The sequence below is a fragment of the Schistocerca serialis genome, chromosome 4, assembly GCF_023864345.2.
Source record: "Schistocerca serialis cubense isolate TAMUIC-IGC-003099 chromosome 4, iqSchSeri2.2, whole genome shotgun sequence".
Lineage (NCBI taxonomy): Eukaryota > Metazoa > Arthropoda > Insecta > Orthoptera > Acrididae > Schistocerca > Schistocerca serialis.
Window position 1 is genome coordinate 837096151 of NC_064641.1, and position 12810 is coordinate 837108960.

Consider the following 12810-nt stretch of genomic DNA (forward strand, 5'->3'; position numbering starts at 1 on the left):
ATTCTGCCAACAGGAAAAGTTAATGGTTTAAATTAATATACATAGTGTTGTTACAAGAAAAGAAAAGCTTTTGCATATAATATTTGTCTTGAAGATTAATAAGCTACAAGAGAAGCTAAGCTTTCACATATAATGTTGATCTGTTTAGCACATGTTACACTTTAAGATACATCACACAAATATGCCAGTAAAATTTTTGATACCGACATAAATCTCTGATCTTCTGGGCTCGAAGCTCTTCTAAATGGCTTGTCATCAAAAAGTTGATTTTTAAAAGAGAGCAAACACTCTTGTGATTTAAGAAATTCATTGTACACTCTTGCACATAGTTCATCTTACGTAAAAGGAAATTTACTTTGAATATAACGATTTTCGGACAACAACTCGCAATATTTTCCCGGGACCTGTTAGAAATAGATTCATTTCAGCAGTTCGCCAGATAGCGTCAGATAAGAGGCGTTACCGTGCTTGCGCAGCTATGGTGGTGTAGGAAGCCCGCATGTTCGTATGTGTAAAACATTAAAAGATCTTACATTATGTCATAAAAGAGGATACTCCAAGAGCGTCAACATTTTGTGAACCATACTAAAATGCATAGTTCGCCTTAAAGTGCACATTCGTACATCCAGATTCCCAATGACGTAGGCCTTGACCTGATATGAAGCTTTCAATGTGTTTTTTGGGACGTAAATTTTCTTGGAGTACCAGTACTGTATTATCTCTTGTTTGGTTCTTTATTATGGCATAATGCCATATGTGCTAGAAAAGGAAAAGTGCACTTAAAACGCAGCGAACAGTTGAAACTAGCCAATAGTGTGGAATTAAACACTTCGTTTCAAATAAATTGACTGCCTCACCAGGAAATCTTAATAAAAGCCAAATTTCTTTAGCAAACCGACAAAAATAACTTTATTGTTCTGCAAGGCAATTGATACTTGACTGTCAGAAAGGTGGAAATAAAATAAAATCTGAAACTAGTAACATGTTTTAGCCTTCCGTAATTATGTGAATGTATTTTAATTCACTTGATAGCTCCCGGCCACAGAAATCCGTCTTGTATTCATTTGATGCGAGAGCAGTAAACGAAGAGGAAACACAAAAATCACTAAATGTAAACACGGGTCACATGGAGATTCCCCCCCCCCCCCCCCCCAAACTAAGGACTTTTCAAACATAAGTTAATTTTGTAGCGCACACCTTTCTGAAGAGTGTGATACATAAAATATATATCTCGGAGGAAATGTAAGACACGTTATTTGGTCTTAAGTGTGCAGTGCAGTGCCACGCCTCTTCAAACAACGTTCTTATACCGCACGTCACTTTATTTCGCTCTGCGGAACTCAAAAGTGCATATTTTGTAATGGATGCAATCAAACTATTACAGGACAGTGGAAATTAAAATGTCCTGTAGTGCCTCTCCTGCTCCCAGTCGGTCGGTTTGACGTAAAAAAAAAAAAAAAAAAAAAAAAAAAAAAAAAAAAAAAAAAAAATAATAATAATAATAATAATAATAATAATAATAATAATAATCATCATAATCATAATTAAAAAAACATCCTCGCAATTAATACTGGATAGGATTATTTGTAACCAGGAGAACAAGAACTCTTCAGAAAGTCTGGACTCTTTATTGCCTATTAGCTAATAACTTGCTCTTCTGTGTGACAAAATTAAATATAGGATACCCAAAACCAGTAAAGACAAGAGACAGGCAACACAGTACATATTTCTTCAATCCTTAGCTCCTAGCGACTTTTCTCTCTACTCTTGCTACAGCTTTACATGGCATCCTTTCCTTTCTGCGAAAGAATTATTACCTTATCAAAGTTCGTCAAACGTTTTGCTACATGAAAAATAGAAATGTCATTGTCTAATACTGAAAACGCTGTTAATACAAATAGTACCAAGACTGGTGTGGTTTCTCGACCTGATAACGTCTATCTTGTCACTGTGAGCTGGATAAAACAAAATAGGCCTTTCTAATATTGCAGCAACACGCCAAATAAGCGAGACTGTTTTGGCAATGATGATCATTTTTATAATACGACAGAATATAATTCACGAAGTACCAATACGAATACCTATTTGGCCTACTACAAACAAAAAGCTTTATGTTAGGAAATAGTTTCACATTTCATTTATACGCTCCAGTTTCTCATGCACAAGACCGAAAAGTAGAATGAAATTTTGGAATTGTCATAGTCTTCCATAATTTGTGTGATGTCCCCGTTTCTTCTCCTTCCTCGTTCTAACAAACAGTCTGTTCATCGCTAATTCTGTAACTATTCCTACCACTGTCAAAACTCATTCTCCAGTTAACTTTACTAACCCTGTTACAATCATCGGTTTAGTTATCCAGTGATTATTCTCCAGTTAGGTGTTATTACGTGTTCGTACAATGCGTTTTCCGCGCTACTCTCAGAATGGAACTTAGGTGGCTGCTAGCCAGGGACTACGCAACTGGCCCTGTCTAGTGTAGCGATCTGACCAAAAATTATCTGTATAAATTTCACTTTTTGGATACACCTAGAAGATAATACATGATCTTTCTTACCCGTTATTCCTATTAGTTGTTTATTTCCACTATGGTAATCTGAATCTATGAATTTCGCTAGTAATTTTAACGACGCTGAACATCTGGAAATCGAATCAACCACATAAACAAGCAGCAATTGGCATTCACTGGTTCGGCTTTATTCCGCTCAGCTCGTACAGCTCCATCCCGTTTTGTCTGTAGGAAAGGTTATTTCTAGGTGTGATGAGGATTCCCCAGAGACACCACGTACATTATGCACGCATTCAAAAATCAATTTATAATTCATTCAGAAATCAACTTAGAATGTGGTCAAAAACCAGCAGGGGAGAGTTTCAAAATCATATGAACAATCGATAGACCAATGTGGGCTGGATGCTAGGTGCTTTGTGAAACAAGGTTTGTTTCCTCAAGAATATGAATTTGCCCCCTTCCCCCGAAATTGCCACCCGGTTCAGATACCCCAGTTTGCCCTCACCCCCCACTAGATCCGGGCCTGCTGCGCACGCGTGAATCTGGTGGCTTGGGCACGCCAGTAAAATTTTTCCGGGTACCATGTGGCTTGTTGCTGCTACTGCTGCTTACACAGGCAACAGCCACATTTCTGTAGCCAGAAGTGGGAGAAGGTACTACTCATAAGCGACTCAACTGCGTGTGTGCATGAGCCCACTTGTTACTGATTAAGTGAGTCTAATGTAAACAGTTATGATGTCACACTCATCGGAGGCAATTTGTTGTTATGAAGCATTGCATAGTCTTCCAAAAGCCTTTGACACATTTTGCTGTTCACAGACGCTTGTACGAGCACCGTGTTGTTATATATGGCGCATTTCTTTTGCAATTTAAGTTTTTTATTTTTATTTATTTTTTTCTCTCGTTCATGTTTTAATGCTACAGTATAATTCTGCAGTAGCGGGATACAGTAATATCCTTTGTTAAAGTATCGGTTTTTATCAGTCAAAATTACAAAAATTTAACTGAAAACTAAGGCAACGAAAAATTCCCGGAATTCTAAAAAATTCCCGTGTTTTTCCCGGTTTTCTCCTGAATGAAAAAATTCCTGGGTATTTCTCGGATCTCCTGGTTGTCCCGGGTTGTATACACCCTGCGCATAATTAATATTTGACAATATAAGCAGATGAAGACAAAGGGCTATTCGTCGTTCTGGATGAAAACATACTTTAGCGGAAACAGCAGGAATGATGTGCTGTGCAAACTGAACATGGTAGAAGCTGCTGCTTTTCATGACTTCACTAGAAAGCTATCGACCTATTTTCAAATTCAAATGAATTGGATAGAAATATCTGCTTCAATGGGACACACAAATTTCAGAAAAGCAATTTGTGTGAAGCAGAAACTTGCTGCTAGCCTCTGGATTTTGATGATAAGAGATTCCTTTCAAAGTCTTGCACATTTATCCTACATTTCAAAGCCAGCTGTATCTTATATAGTTCCTGCAGTTTCTGGAGTACTGATTGAAGGATTATTATGTACTTAACAATGAAGTACATGTTTTTGTATATTGAAATAGTACCATTACATTAATATACAAAATCAAATCATCTTCACTGGCAACACCTATCATGACTTCTACAGCAATGTCACACACTGCACTACCAAATGTGACAGAAGAATCACCAGTTGTCGATCCCCTTGCCATATCCATGATAATTGTTGATTCCTTCCCCTCTTACACAAATTCAGTACCACCTCAAAGAATATCTGATGCAATTTGCCTGTACTGTAAGCAGAGATCTCCATATCTTTTCTACATCACTGCTACTGGTGTTAAGCACAGCAGTAATTTTCACAGTACCCTGTTTTAACTTGGAATTTTTATATTTTGCTCTTCACACATTACACGGGCACTTGTATGCTTCATAGTGTGTGATAAGAATCAAATATCTGTTAAGTCAAGATCTAATTACTACATTCTCCCCCACAAAGTAAGACATAGCATAAAGAAACATGGTAGCAGGCTAGAAAAAATGTTTCTTTGATCTGTACTGACACAGCCACGGATAGCTGTTTTCGTGTTTGCAACAAACATTGATAGTGAGGCCATATCTGCAAACAGTATTGCAAACAGTGTTACAAAACATGTCCAAACTCAGTGTAAACGTAGCTTTATATGCAAGTGCAACAATGACGATAAACAGTATGAACAGAAAATGAACAGAGGATTTCAAAACATAGTATTCGATAAGAATGCTGGAGGTTGTAACCAAAGGATGTGTGGAGAGTAATAACAACAGATACAGACCAACACTTGAATACAATAAGCAGATTCAAATATATGTAGGTTTCAAATAGTTACGCAGAGATTAAGAGCTGCACAGGATACACAAGTGTTGATACTGCACCTAAATAGTCTGCAAATTGATCACAACTACATCCACGATGAGAGCGACAACATTGTTACATCTGTTAATGTAGAACTAGGGAGTGCAGTAGCACTAAATGATTTGTGTATGATACTTGCAAATAATTATTAAGCTCCTATTTCATAAATCAGTTACCAACTCAACAACTGCACAAAAAATGAAACTTACAGACATCTGTAGTAATATGAAAAATGTAGAGTCTACTCATTACATACAGGAGGCATTAAGCGCCAACATGCACACTGAGAAAATACTGCTGGATATTACTAGTTACAGTCCTTCATATATCTCTCTCTCTCTCTCTCTCTCTCTCTCTCTCTCTCTCTCACACACACACACACACACACACACTCACACACACAAAGAATATGTTGCAACAGTGTTCCCACCTGTGCAACTCAGAAAAGCTGGCACTGGTGGTAAGAATCCATATGACGTAGGTTATGATGCAGTCAAAGTCAAGCACATGATGCTGGACGGTATGCTTAGTACGTGGATGGCCCACAGTTTGGTGGTGGCCATTCATGTCGACCAATAGCTTGCTTGTGGTGATGGACATGTAAAATGTGGCACAGTGGTTGCAGCTTAGTTGGCAGAACACATGGCTGCTTCCAAAGGGGGCACTATCTGTGGCAGGACAGGTGTAGGTGTTCGTGGGAGGATGTACATAACAGGTCTCGCATCCAGATTCATTGCAGTGATAAGACCCATGAGACAAGGGGTTGGGAGCAAGAGTGAAATAGTGATGGACAAGGAACTCCATAGCTTGAATGGGCAGTGGAATACCACTGTGGGAGAGATGGGAATGATAACAGGAAGGTTATTTCTCATTTAGGGCACATTTCTCATTTAGGGCACAATAACAGGTAGTAGAAACCACTGCAAATAATGTTATTCAGGTTATACTGAATTATGACAGGGGGTGTTCCTTTGTGGCTAGCCAGCAGGTATGTGGGGATGGTAGGTAATTGGTGAGACAAGCCACTGTTTCTGGAGAAGATGAGGAGGGTAAATTTGGTCTGTGAAGATCACACAAGACCCTCAGTATATTTGGAGAGGGTTTCCTCATTACTACAGATGCAATTATCATGGGTGGCAGCTGTCCAAGTGGAGGCATTGTTGGTGGTTGGTAGGTTTCATGTTGACACAGGTACTGATGCAGCCATCCTTGAGGAGGAGCTCAGAATTCATGAAAGTGGCTTGTTGAGCTGAGAAGGACCAGAGGAAGTGAATGGGGGACAGGGTGTTAAGATTCTGGAGGAATGTAGATTGGTTGTCTTCACCCACAGACTCAATTATTAAGACATCACAATTAATATGGACCAGGTGATGGTTCTGGGATTCTGGCTGGTTTGGAAGAATTCCTCTAGATGGCCCATGAATAGGTTGGCATAGGATTGTGCCATGCAGGTTCCTATTTCTGTACCATGGATCTGATTGTAGGCGATATCTTCGAAGGAGAAGTAATCGTGGTTGAGGATACTGTTGGTCATGGTGACCATACATTTGGAGTCACTTGGGCATTTGGAAAGTAGTGTTCAGTTTCCTGTCTGTCATTCAACACCTCCTCTATGTGGTGAGCAGCATCTATCATTTCTATATTGTTGTATTCCATCCACAATTTTGCACTGTTATAAAGCTCTTGCAACTTACATATGACCAGCCTGATGTAAGCTGTCTGCTAAAGCCCTTCGCAATGTGTTGTCACGATCAAAAACACCCCATGTGGCTTGCATTGCTGAATCAAGTAGGCAGTCTCCTGCAGAACGGTTCCAAAGAGCATACAAGCGGGAGCCTAGGCGATCTGTAACTTCTAGTGACCAGTTGATTGCTGCAGGTTCAGACTCCAGCTGCTGCTGTGCATCCCTGTCAAGAAGTTCTTCAAACAGTTGTTCTTGCACAGGCTGTGGCAGATCTTCAACTTCTGTAGCAACAAATATAGCACATTTAATTATGAACAAGTATACCAGTTTGATGTACTCTACACCAGAAGCCTTTGAGAAGAAATGCTTAAATTCAACTTATTTAAATACACTGACAACTATTCATGGCATCGTTACAACTTTTTTAAAACTTTATCAGTATGGTGAAGAAGTCAGATTTTCAAGATAAGTAAATTTACTCTCACCCAGTCTATGAAATTTTCAGATACACTAGATAAACTGGGAAAATACCAAAAGAACATATTTTAAAACAGAATGTAGCTCAACCACTTCAATTTTGCTAATTTTGCTAATAACATACTAATAATGACTGCTGGTGCAGATAAACTCAAACAAGCATGAAAGAACTAAACAGAGCAAATCTGAAATTTCCATTACAATTGCGTTAAAATAATTCACAACCAATGTACAAAAAACGTATTAAAATCATCAATTAAGTGACAAAACTAGCCAATTAGCTTTTGCATTTAGGGCAGTTAAGACAATTATTGGATGGAGAGCAAAACAGAAGAGTAAGAGAGGCCTAAAAAACTTTTGGCAAATTGAATTTAAATTCAAAAGTAAACTTCCAATGCACCAGAAAAAAACATTACAATTAGTCTGTAGTACCAGTTGCTAATTATGGCCTGAGCCATGGATTTCTAATGTGAACATTAATCAAAACCAAAGGATTGCTAAGCAACTGGAGAGATGCATTGTAGAATTTACCAGGAAAGTGAAAGGGTGGAGAGGGGGGGAGGGAGGCAGGGAGGGAGGGAGGGAGGGGGGGGAGAGAGAGAGAGAGAGAGAGAGAGAGAGAGAGAGAGAGAGAGAGAGAGAACAGGAATTTGTTAGCACAATGAAGAGAAAGGCACAATTATGACTTAAATCAAAACAGACAAGTTTTTTGAAAATATAATGCAATTGGATAGATAAATAATCTACTCACAAAGTGACAGCAGATAGGAGAACACACATATAAAGGTACTGAAATTTACAAGCTTTCATAGCCAGTGTCTCCTTCTTATGGTAGAAAGGTCGAAGGTGAAGGAAGAGCAGGTGAGGACTGGTGAGGTTTAGGAAATGGAGATAAGTTTTGAAAAGTCTCCATAACACTGGTTCAGGCAAACTTACCAGACAAGATCAGAAGGAAAGACTGACTGTTGGGGACTGGCAGTCTTCCCATTGCCTAATCCTCACCAGAGGGGAGAGGGGTGTCCATGATGCATAGGTTACCCCAGTATTGAAGTACAAGGGTTGATCCAGAAGAAAGGTTCCCAAAGAGCTCCAGCCACACAGGAAGGTGCTAAGTGAAATCCATCAACACAGCTGTGCGCAGTCTCAATTTTGCCTGACTGCGCTTTGCTGCTCCGCTCAGAATTGGCTCAGCAGCCGTCCGCAATAATAATAATAATAATAATAATAATAATGCTTATTTGTCCATGTTAACTTTACAGTCTTGGACATCGTCATTCTTTGTACAATTATATCAATATCATGTCATTCCAAGAATGAATACATACATCAAGTAGCACATTGTATATCATTCCATGCAATAATGTTATAAACACATTAGCACATTATATATCACTCCATACATATAATGATTATATACATCAATTAGCCAATTATAACAATACCACCACTAATATACTGCAGTATGTAAAAGAATAAACTAACAGTACAGCAGCTCAGAATTCTTTTAATGAGTATAAACATCTTTCTATTAACAAATTTTTCAACTTGCCTTTGAAAAGATTGCCTGGGAGTTGTTTTATATTTTTTGGCAACATATTATAGAATTGTCTCCCAGTTACATATGGACTGTGGTCTGTAGCTTTCTTGTTAGTCCGTATCCTATGATAGTCACTTTTGGCTCAAGTAGTGTAATTATGGGTGTCACTGTTCTTTACACTATTGTCCTCGTTCTATTTTACAAACATTATGGTCTTAAATACATACAATGAGTACACAATCAGTAATTCATAATTTTTGAAATAGTCCCTACAGGACTGGCATTTGCTTATATTAGCAATTATCCTAACTGCTCTCTTTTGAAGCCTGAAAATGCGATCCACATAGACAGTGGGTGCCCCACCCCAGACCTCGATCCCATATTGCAGATGTGGGTGTATTAACCCATAATACACTTGTTTAAGGGGAGCTATTATATTTGCAAGAACTTTTAGTAAGTAAATATTACTAGAAACCTTTTTACTTTCCAAGTGAGATGTTCATCAATCAATATGCCTAAAAACTTATGTTTGTCAGATGTTTCAACTGTAGAAAGTGATTGAGTATGAGTATTATTAAAATGTAGCAAGAACTTTATTACTACAGTCTTGTCCTTATTCATTGTAAGCTTATTCACTGTTAGATATTCTGTGATCATTTCAAAGTTCTCTTTGTTGCTTTGGAATGCTGCCCGCTCTGTACAGCCCCAGCTAATAAGAGATGTATCATCAGCATAGTTAACTAATTTGGAGTTTTGTGGCTGTGTTATATCATTAATATATACTATAAACAAGAATGGTCCAAGTATACTTCCTTGGGAAACTCCACAATTGAGAGTTCTGTATGCTGACTTTACTGTTTGGATCTTACTTTCATTCTTATAATTTAGTTTTGTGCACTGTCTTCTATCACAGCGATAAGAACTTAGTAATTTTAGATCTACTTCTCTTATCCCGTAATTTTCTAACTTGGATAACAGTACTGCATTATTCACAGAATCGCATGCTTTACACAGATCTAGGAAAGTCCCCATAACTTTGTTACCTTCCAGCCTCTTCAGTAGTTCATGGGAAAAAGTTGCTAACGCTGTCATTGTAGATCATCCTTTTTGAAACCCATGTTGTGTTCTGTTTAATAGTTTGTATTTACGGAAGAAGGGTTCCATTTGATCTATAATTATTCTTCCAAGCAACTTGCCAAGTGTTGAACTCAAAGAGATTGGCCAGTAGTTATTTATGTCTGTGATAGCCTATTTTTATACACTGGTTGTATCTCATTGATTTTTAAAAGCTCTGGAAAGGTCCCCTGGCCAACTGAACTGTTAATTAGATGTGTTATTGGTTTTATTAACTCATTCTTGCATTCTTTAAGTAGTGTGGACGATATGTCATCCCAGAAACTAGATGATTTTACTTTGAGTTTTGAGATTATATTCATGACCTCAAACTCTGTTACACTCCTTAGGAAAAATGAATTACTCATTTTAACTGTGTTTATTTTCAGGGCTGATTCATCTTTTTCTTCTCTGCATGCCTTAATAAAATGTTTAATGAAGGCCTCAAATACAGACTTTGGTTCATTCAACAGTATTCCATTTTCTTCTAATGCAATGTTGCAGCAGCCTGGTTTTTCTCTATGTTCACATTCTTTGTTTACAATATGCCAGACTGTTTTGCTAATGTTACTAGTTTTTCTTATTTGTTCAGCATAATGAAGTGCTTTTGGTCTTTTCAGGGATTCCCTGTACGTCTTTCTGGTGCTTTTGTACTTTGTTAGGAAGTACTGCAATTTTGTTTCTCGGAACAGCACATAAAGGTTCTTCATATTTCCCTTAGTTTATGTATTTCTGGGGGAATTTTAAGTTTCTTTGTGGGATCTGATTTCTTTAGATCTTTCTTTACTATTGGACATGCCTAATTAAAGATATGGTTAAATATTTCATAGAAAAGGCCTTCTGATCTATATACTTATCACACTCTCTCTCAGCAAGCTCCTTCCTAAGTAAGTTATAATTTATCTTCCTTTAATAAGTGTGTCGGTCGCTATGCAAAACTATTTTGTGGTCTGTACTAATTTCTATGGATAGAGCTGTATGGTCTGAGAGATATGTTTCCTATCTAGATTTGATGGAGGTGACCATTGTTGATCCCACCCAGAGAAAGATTGTTCTGCATTTCAGTTTTTGATGCCAAAGGGATTCCACCCACCGATATTCTTCGATCAGTTGACGTAAGTGTACGGCGATAAGTGTATGTTAGTTAAACATGTCCAAAAATGGTGAAGGGAGTTTAGTGTTGGTTGGAAGGAGGTCAGCGATGAAAAACGGAGCGAAAGATCTTCAGTTTCGGAGGCAGTTATTGAGATGGTCCAATGCAAAGTGCTTCAAAACAGGAGGATAATCAAGAGTGAACTTGTTGCTTGGATTCCTGGGAGTTCTTACAAAACAGTTGAAAGAGCTTTGATAGAAGAATTGGCGTATCACAAGTGTTGCGCTCAATGGGTACCGCATATGCTGTCAGCAGAACACAAGGAGAAATGCCTTTATTGTGCTCGCCAGTTTCTTCAAAAGTGTCAGGAAGGTAAGGAAGATTTGTTGGACTCCTCCACTGTTAGAGGAGACAAAATGTGAGTGTTTCATTTCACTCCCGAAACAAAAGCAAACTCCAAACACGGGAGTAACTCAGGGTCACCAGTCACAAAGAAGTTCCAACAAACTCCTCCTGCTGCCAAAGTCATGGCCACTATGTTTTGGGATCATAAGCAGATAGTGGTGATCAATTTCATGGAACCTGGAACAACAATCCGCTCAGACAATAATTGTGAAACACTACTAAAACTCAGCTGAGCTACCCAGAACCACCAGAGAGGATGACTGACAGAAGGTATAACACTGCTTCAAGGTAACACCCAGCCTCATGTCTTCCGCAAACCCAGGAACTTATGATAAATTTTGGTTGGACTGTCGTGCCCCACCTACCTTACATCCAGACCTCGCACCTAGAGAGTAAAGAACACTCAGGTGGGCAACATTTCTGGAGCGACAACGAAGTTAAGAGGTGAATCGCTTCCTCAATGGGTTTGCGGTGGAGTTCTAAGACATAGGAATACAGAAATTGGAGCACTGTCTACAAAAATGCATAGAAAAAGATGGCAATTATGTAGAAAAATAAAGCTAAGTTTCTTATTTCCAGCAATTTAAATTTCTATGCGAATAAACAATGTTGTCTATTTGTAAAAATGAAGAGAACCGAACTTCTGGATCAACCCTCATACTTGGGCCTTGATAGATGCAGTGTGGTACAACCAGGTGATCGAGACTGACGTCAGCCACGGACTTTGGCAGACATTCTTTAGGATAGACATATGGTTAGTTTTAGTTTTTGTATCTACATACGATGCAACGCAGTGATGGTAACAAGTGCAGTATATATTTTTGTTGTTTTCAGATGTGACGCTGCCTTTGATTGTATCAGAAATGCCTATAATTTACCTGGAATAGTTCGTTGTGGGCAAATAGGACAGCTCTTGCAACTGGGTTGTTCACAGGCGATTTTTTTGAGACAATGGGCTCCTATAACTTCACTGGTTACCAGCAGGATATTTTGCCCTGATGGAAAGAAAGATCCTTTGCCTTTTTTGACTAGCCTTGTCAACCAAATTTCTCTTCTCCTCTCCTACAGCCAAGATACTATTAAATTCCTCCACCACGTTGCCATACTTCTTGTCCCAACACCTTCCCATACTTCTTTTGTCAACAAATTCAGGCTCTTTGCTTGTCACTTTGGATATTGTGTTAGTTCACACCAACATTCCCCATTCACATGTTTCTTGCTGTCAAGGGACATATTCTTCAAAGAGTTTTCTTGACACCAGAACCATCATTCCTTATAACACTAATCTCCGTAAGTTCAACATCTACTTCCAACCCCCTCTTCACCTTGCCTTTTCTCTACTCAACAAGCTAGCTTCAGATATGCTAATCTCCCCCATACACACGGTTCGATAGAAAATTTCTGTCGAACTCACACACGGCAGCCACTAACAGTATCTTCGGCAGCTGCCACCCATTCCTGTAGCACTGCATGTTGCAACCACAACATCTGTAGTTGTCTAATATATTGTCAAAGACTTCGCAAACTCAGGGCTTCACCAGCTAATCCAGAAACATTATGTCTTCTCCTGACACCAACAAACCCATCACTACCTTAAATCAGCCACTAACTGGTACTCCCAGTAT

At 38.6% G+C, this 12810-nt stretch overlaps 1 protein-coding gene across 2 annotated transcripts in view; it reads right to left on the reverse strand.

Moving 5' to 3' along the window:
- Positions 1-12810, reverse strand: part of LOC126473459 (ubiquitin thioesterase trabid) — a 114074-nt gene that overhangs the window by 67908 nt on the left and 33356 nt on the right. For both annotated transcript variants that reach the window (XM_050100521.1, XM_050100520.1), the window contains exon 5: positions 6571-6841. In XM_050100521.1, the coding sequence (XP_049956478.1) occupies positions 6571-6841 (271 nt within the window). The remainder of the gene's footprint in view (positions 1-6570; positions 6842-12810) is intronic.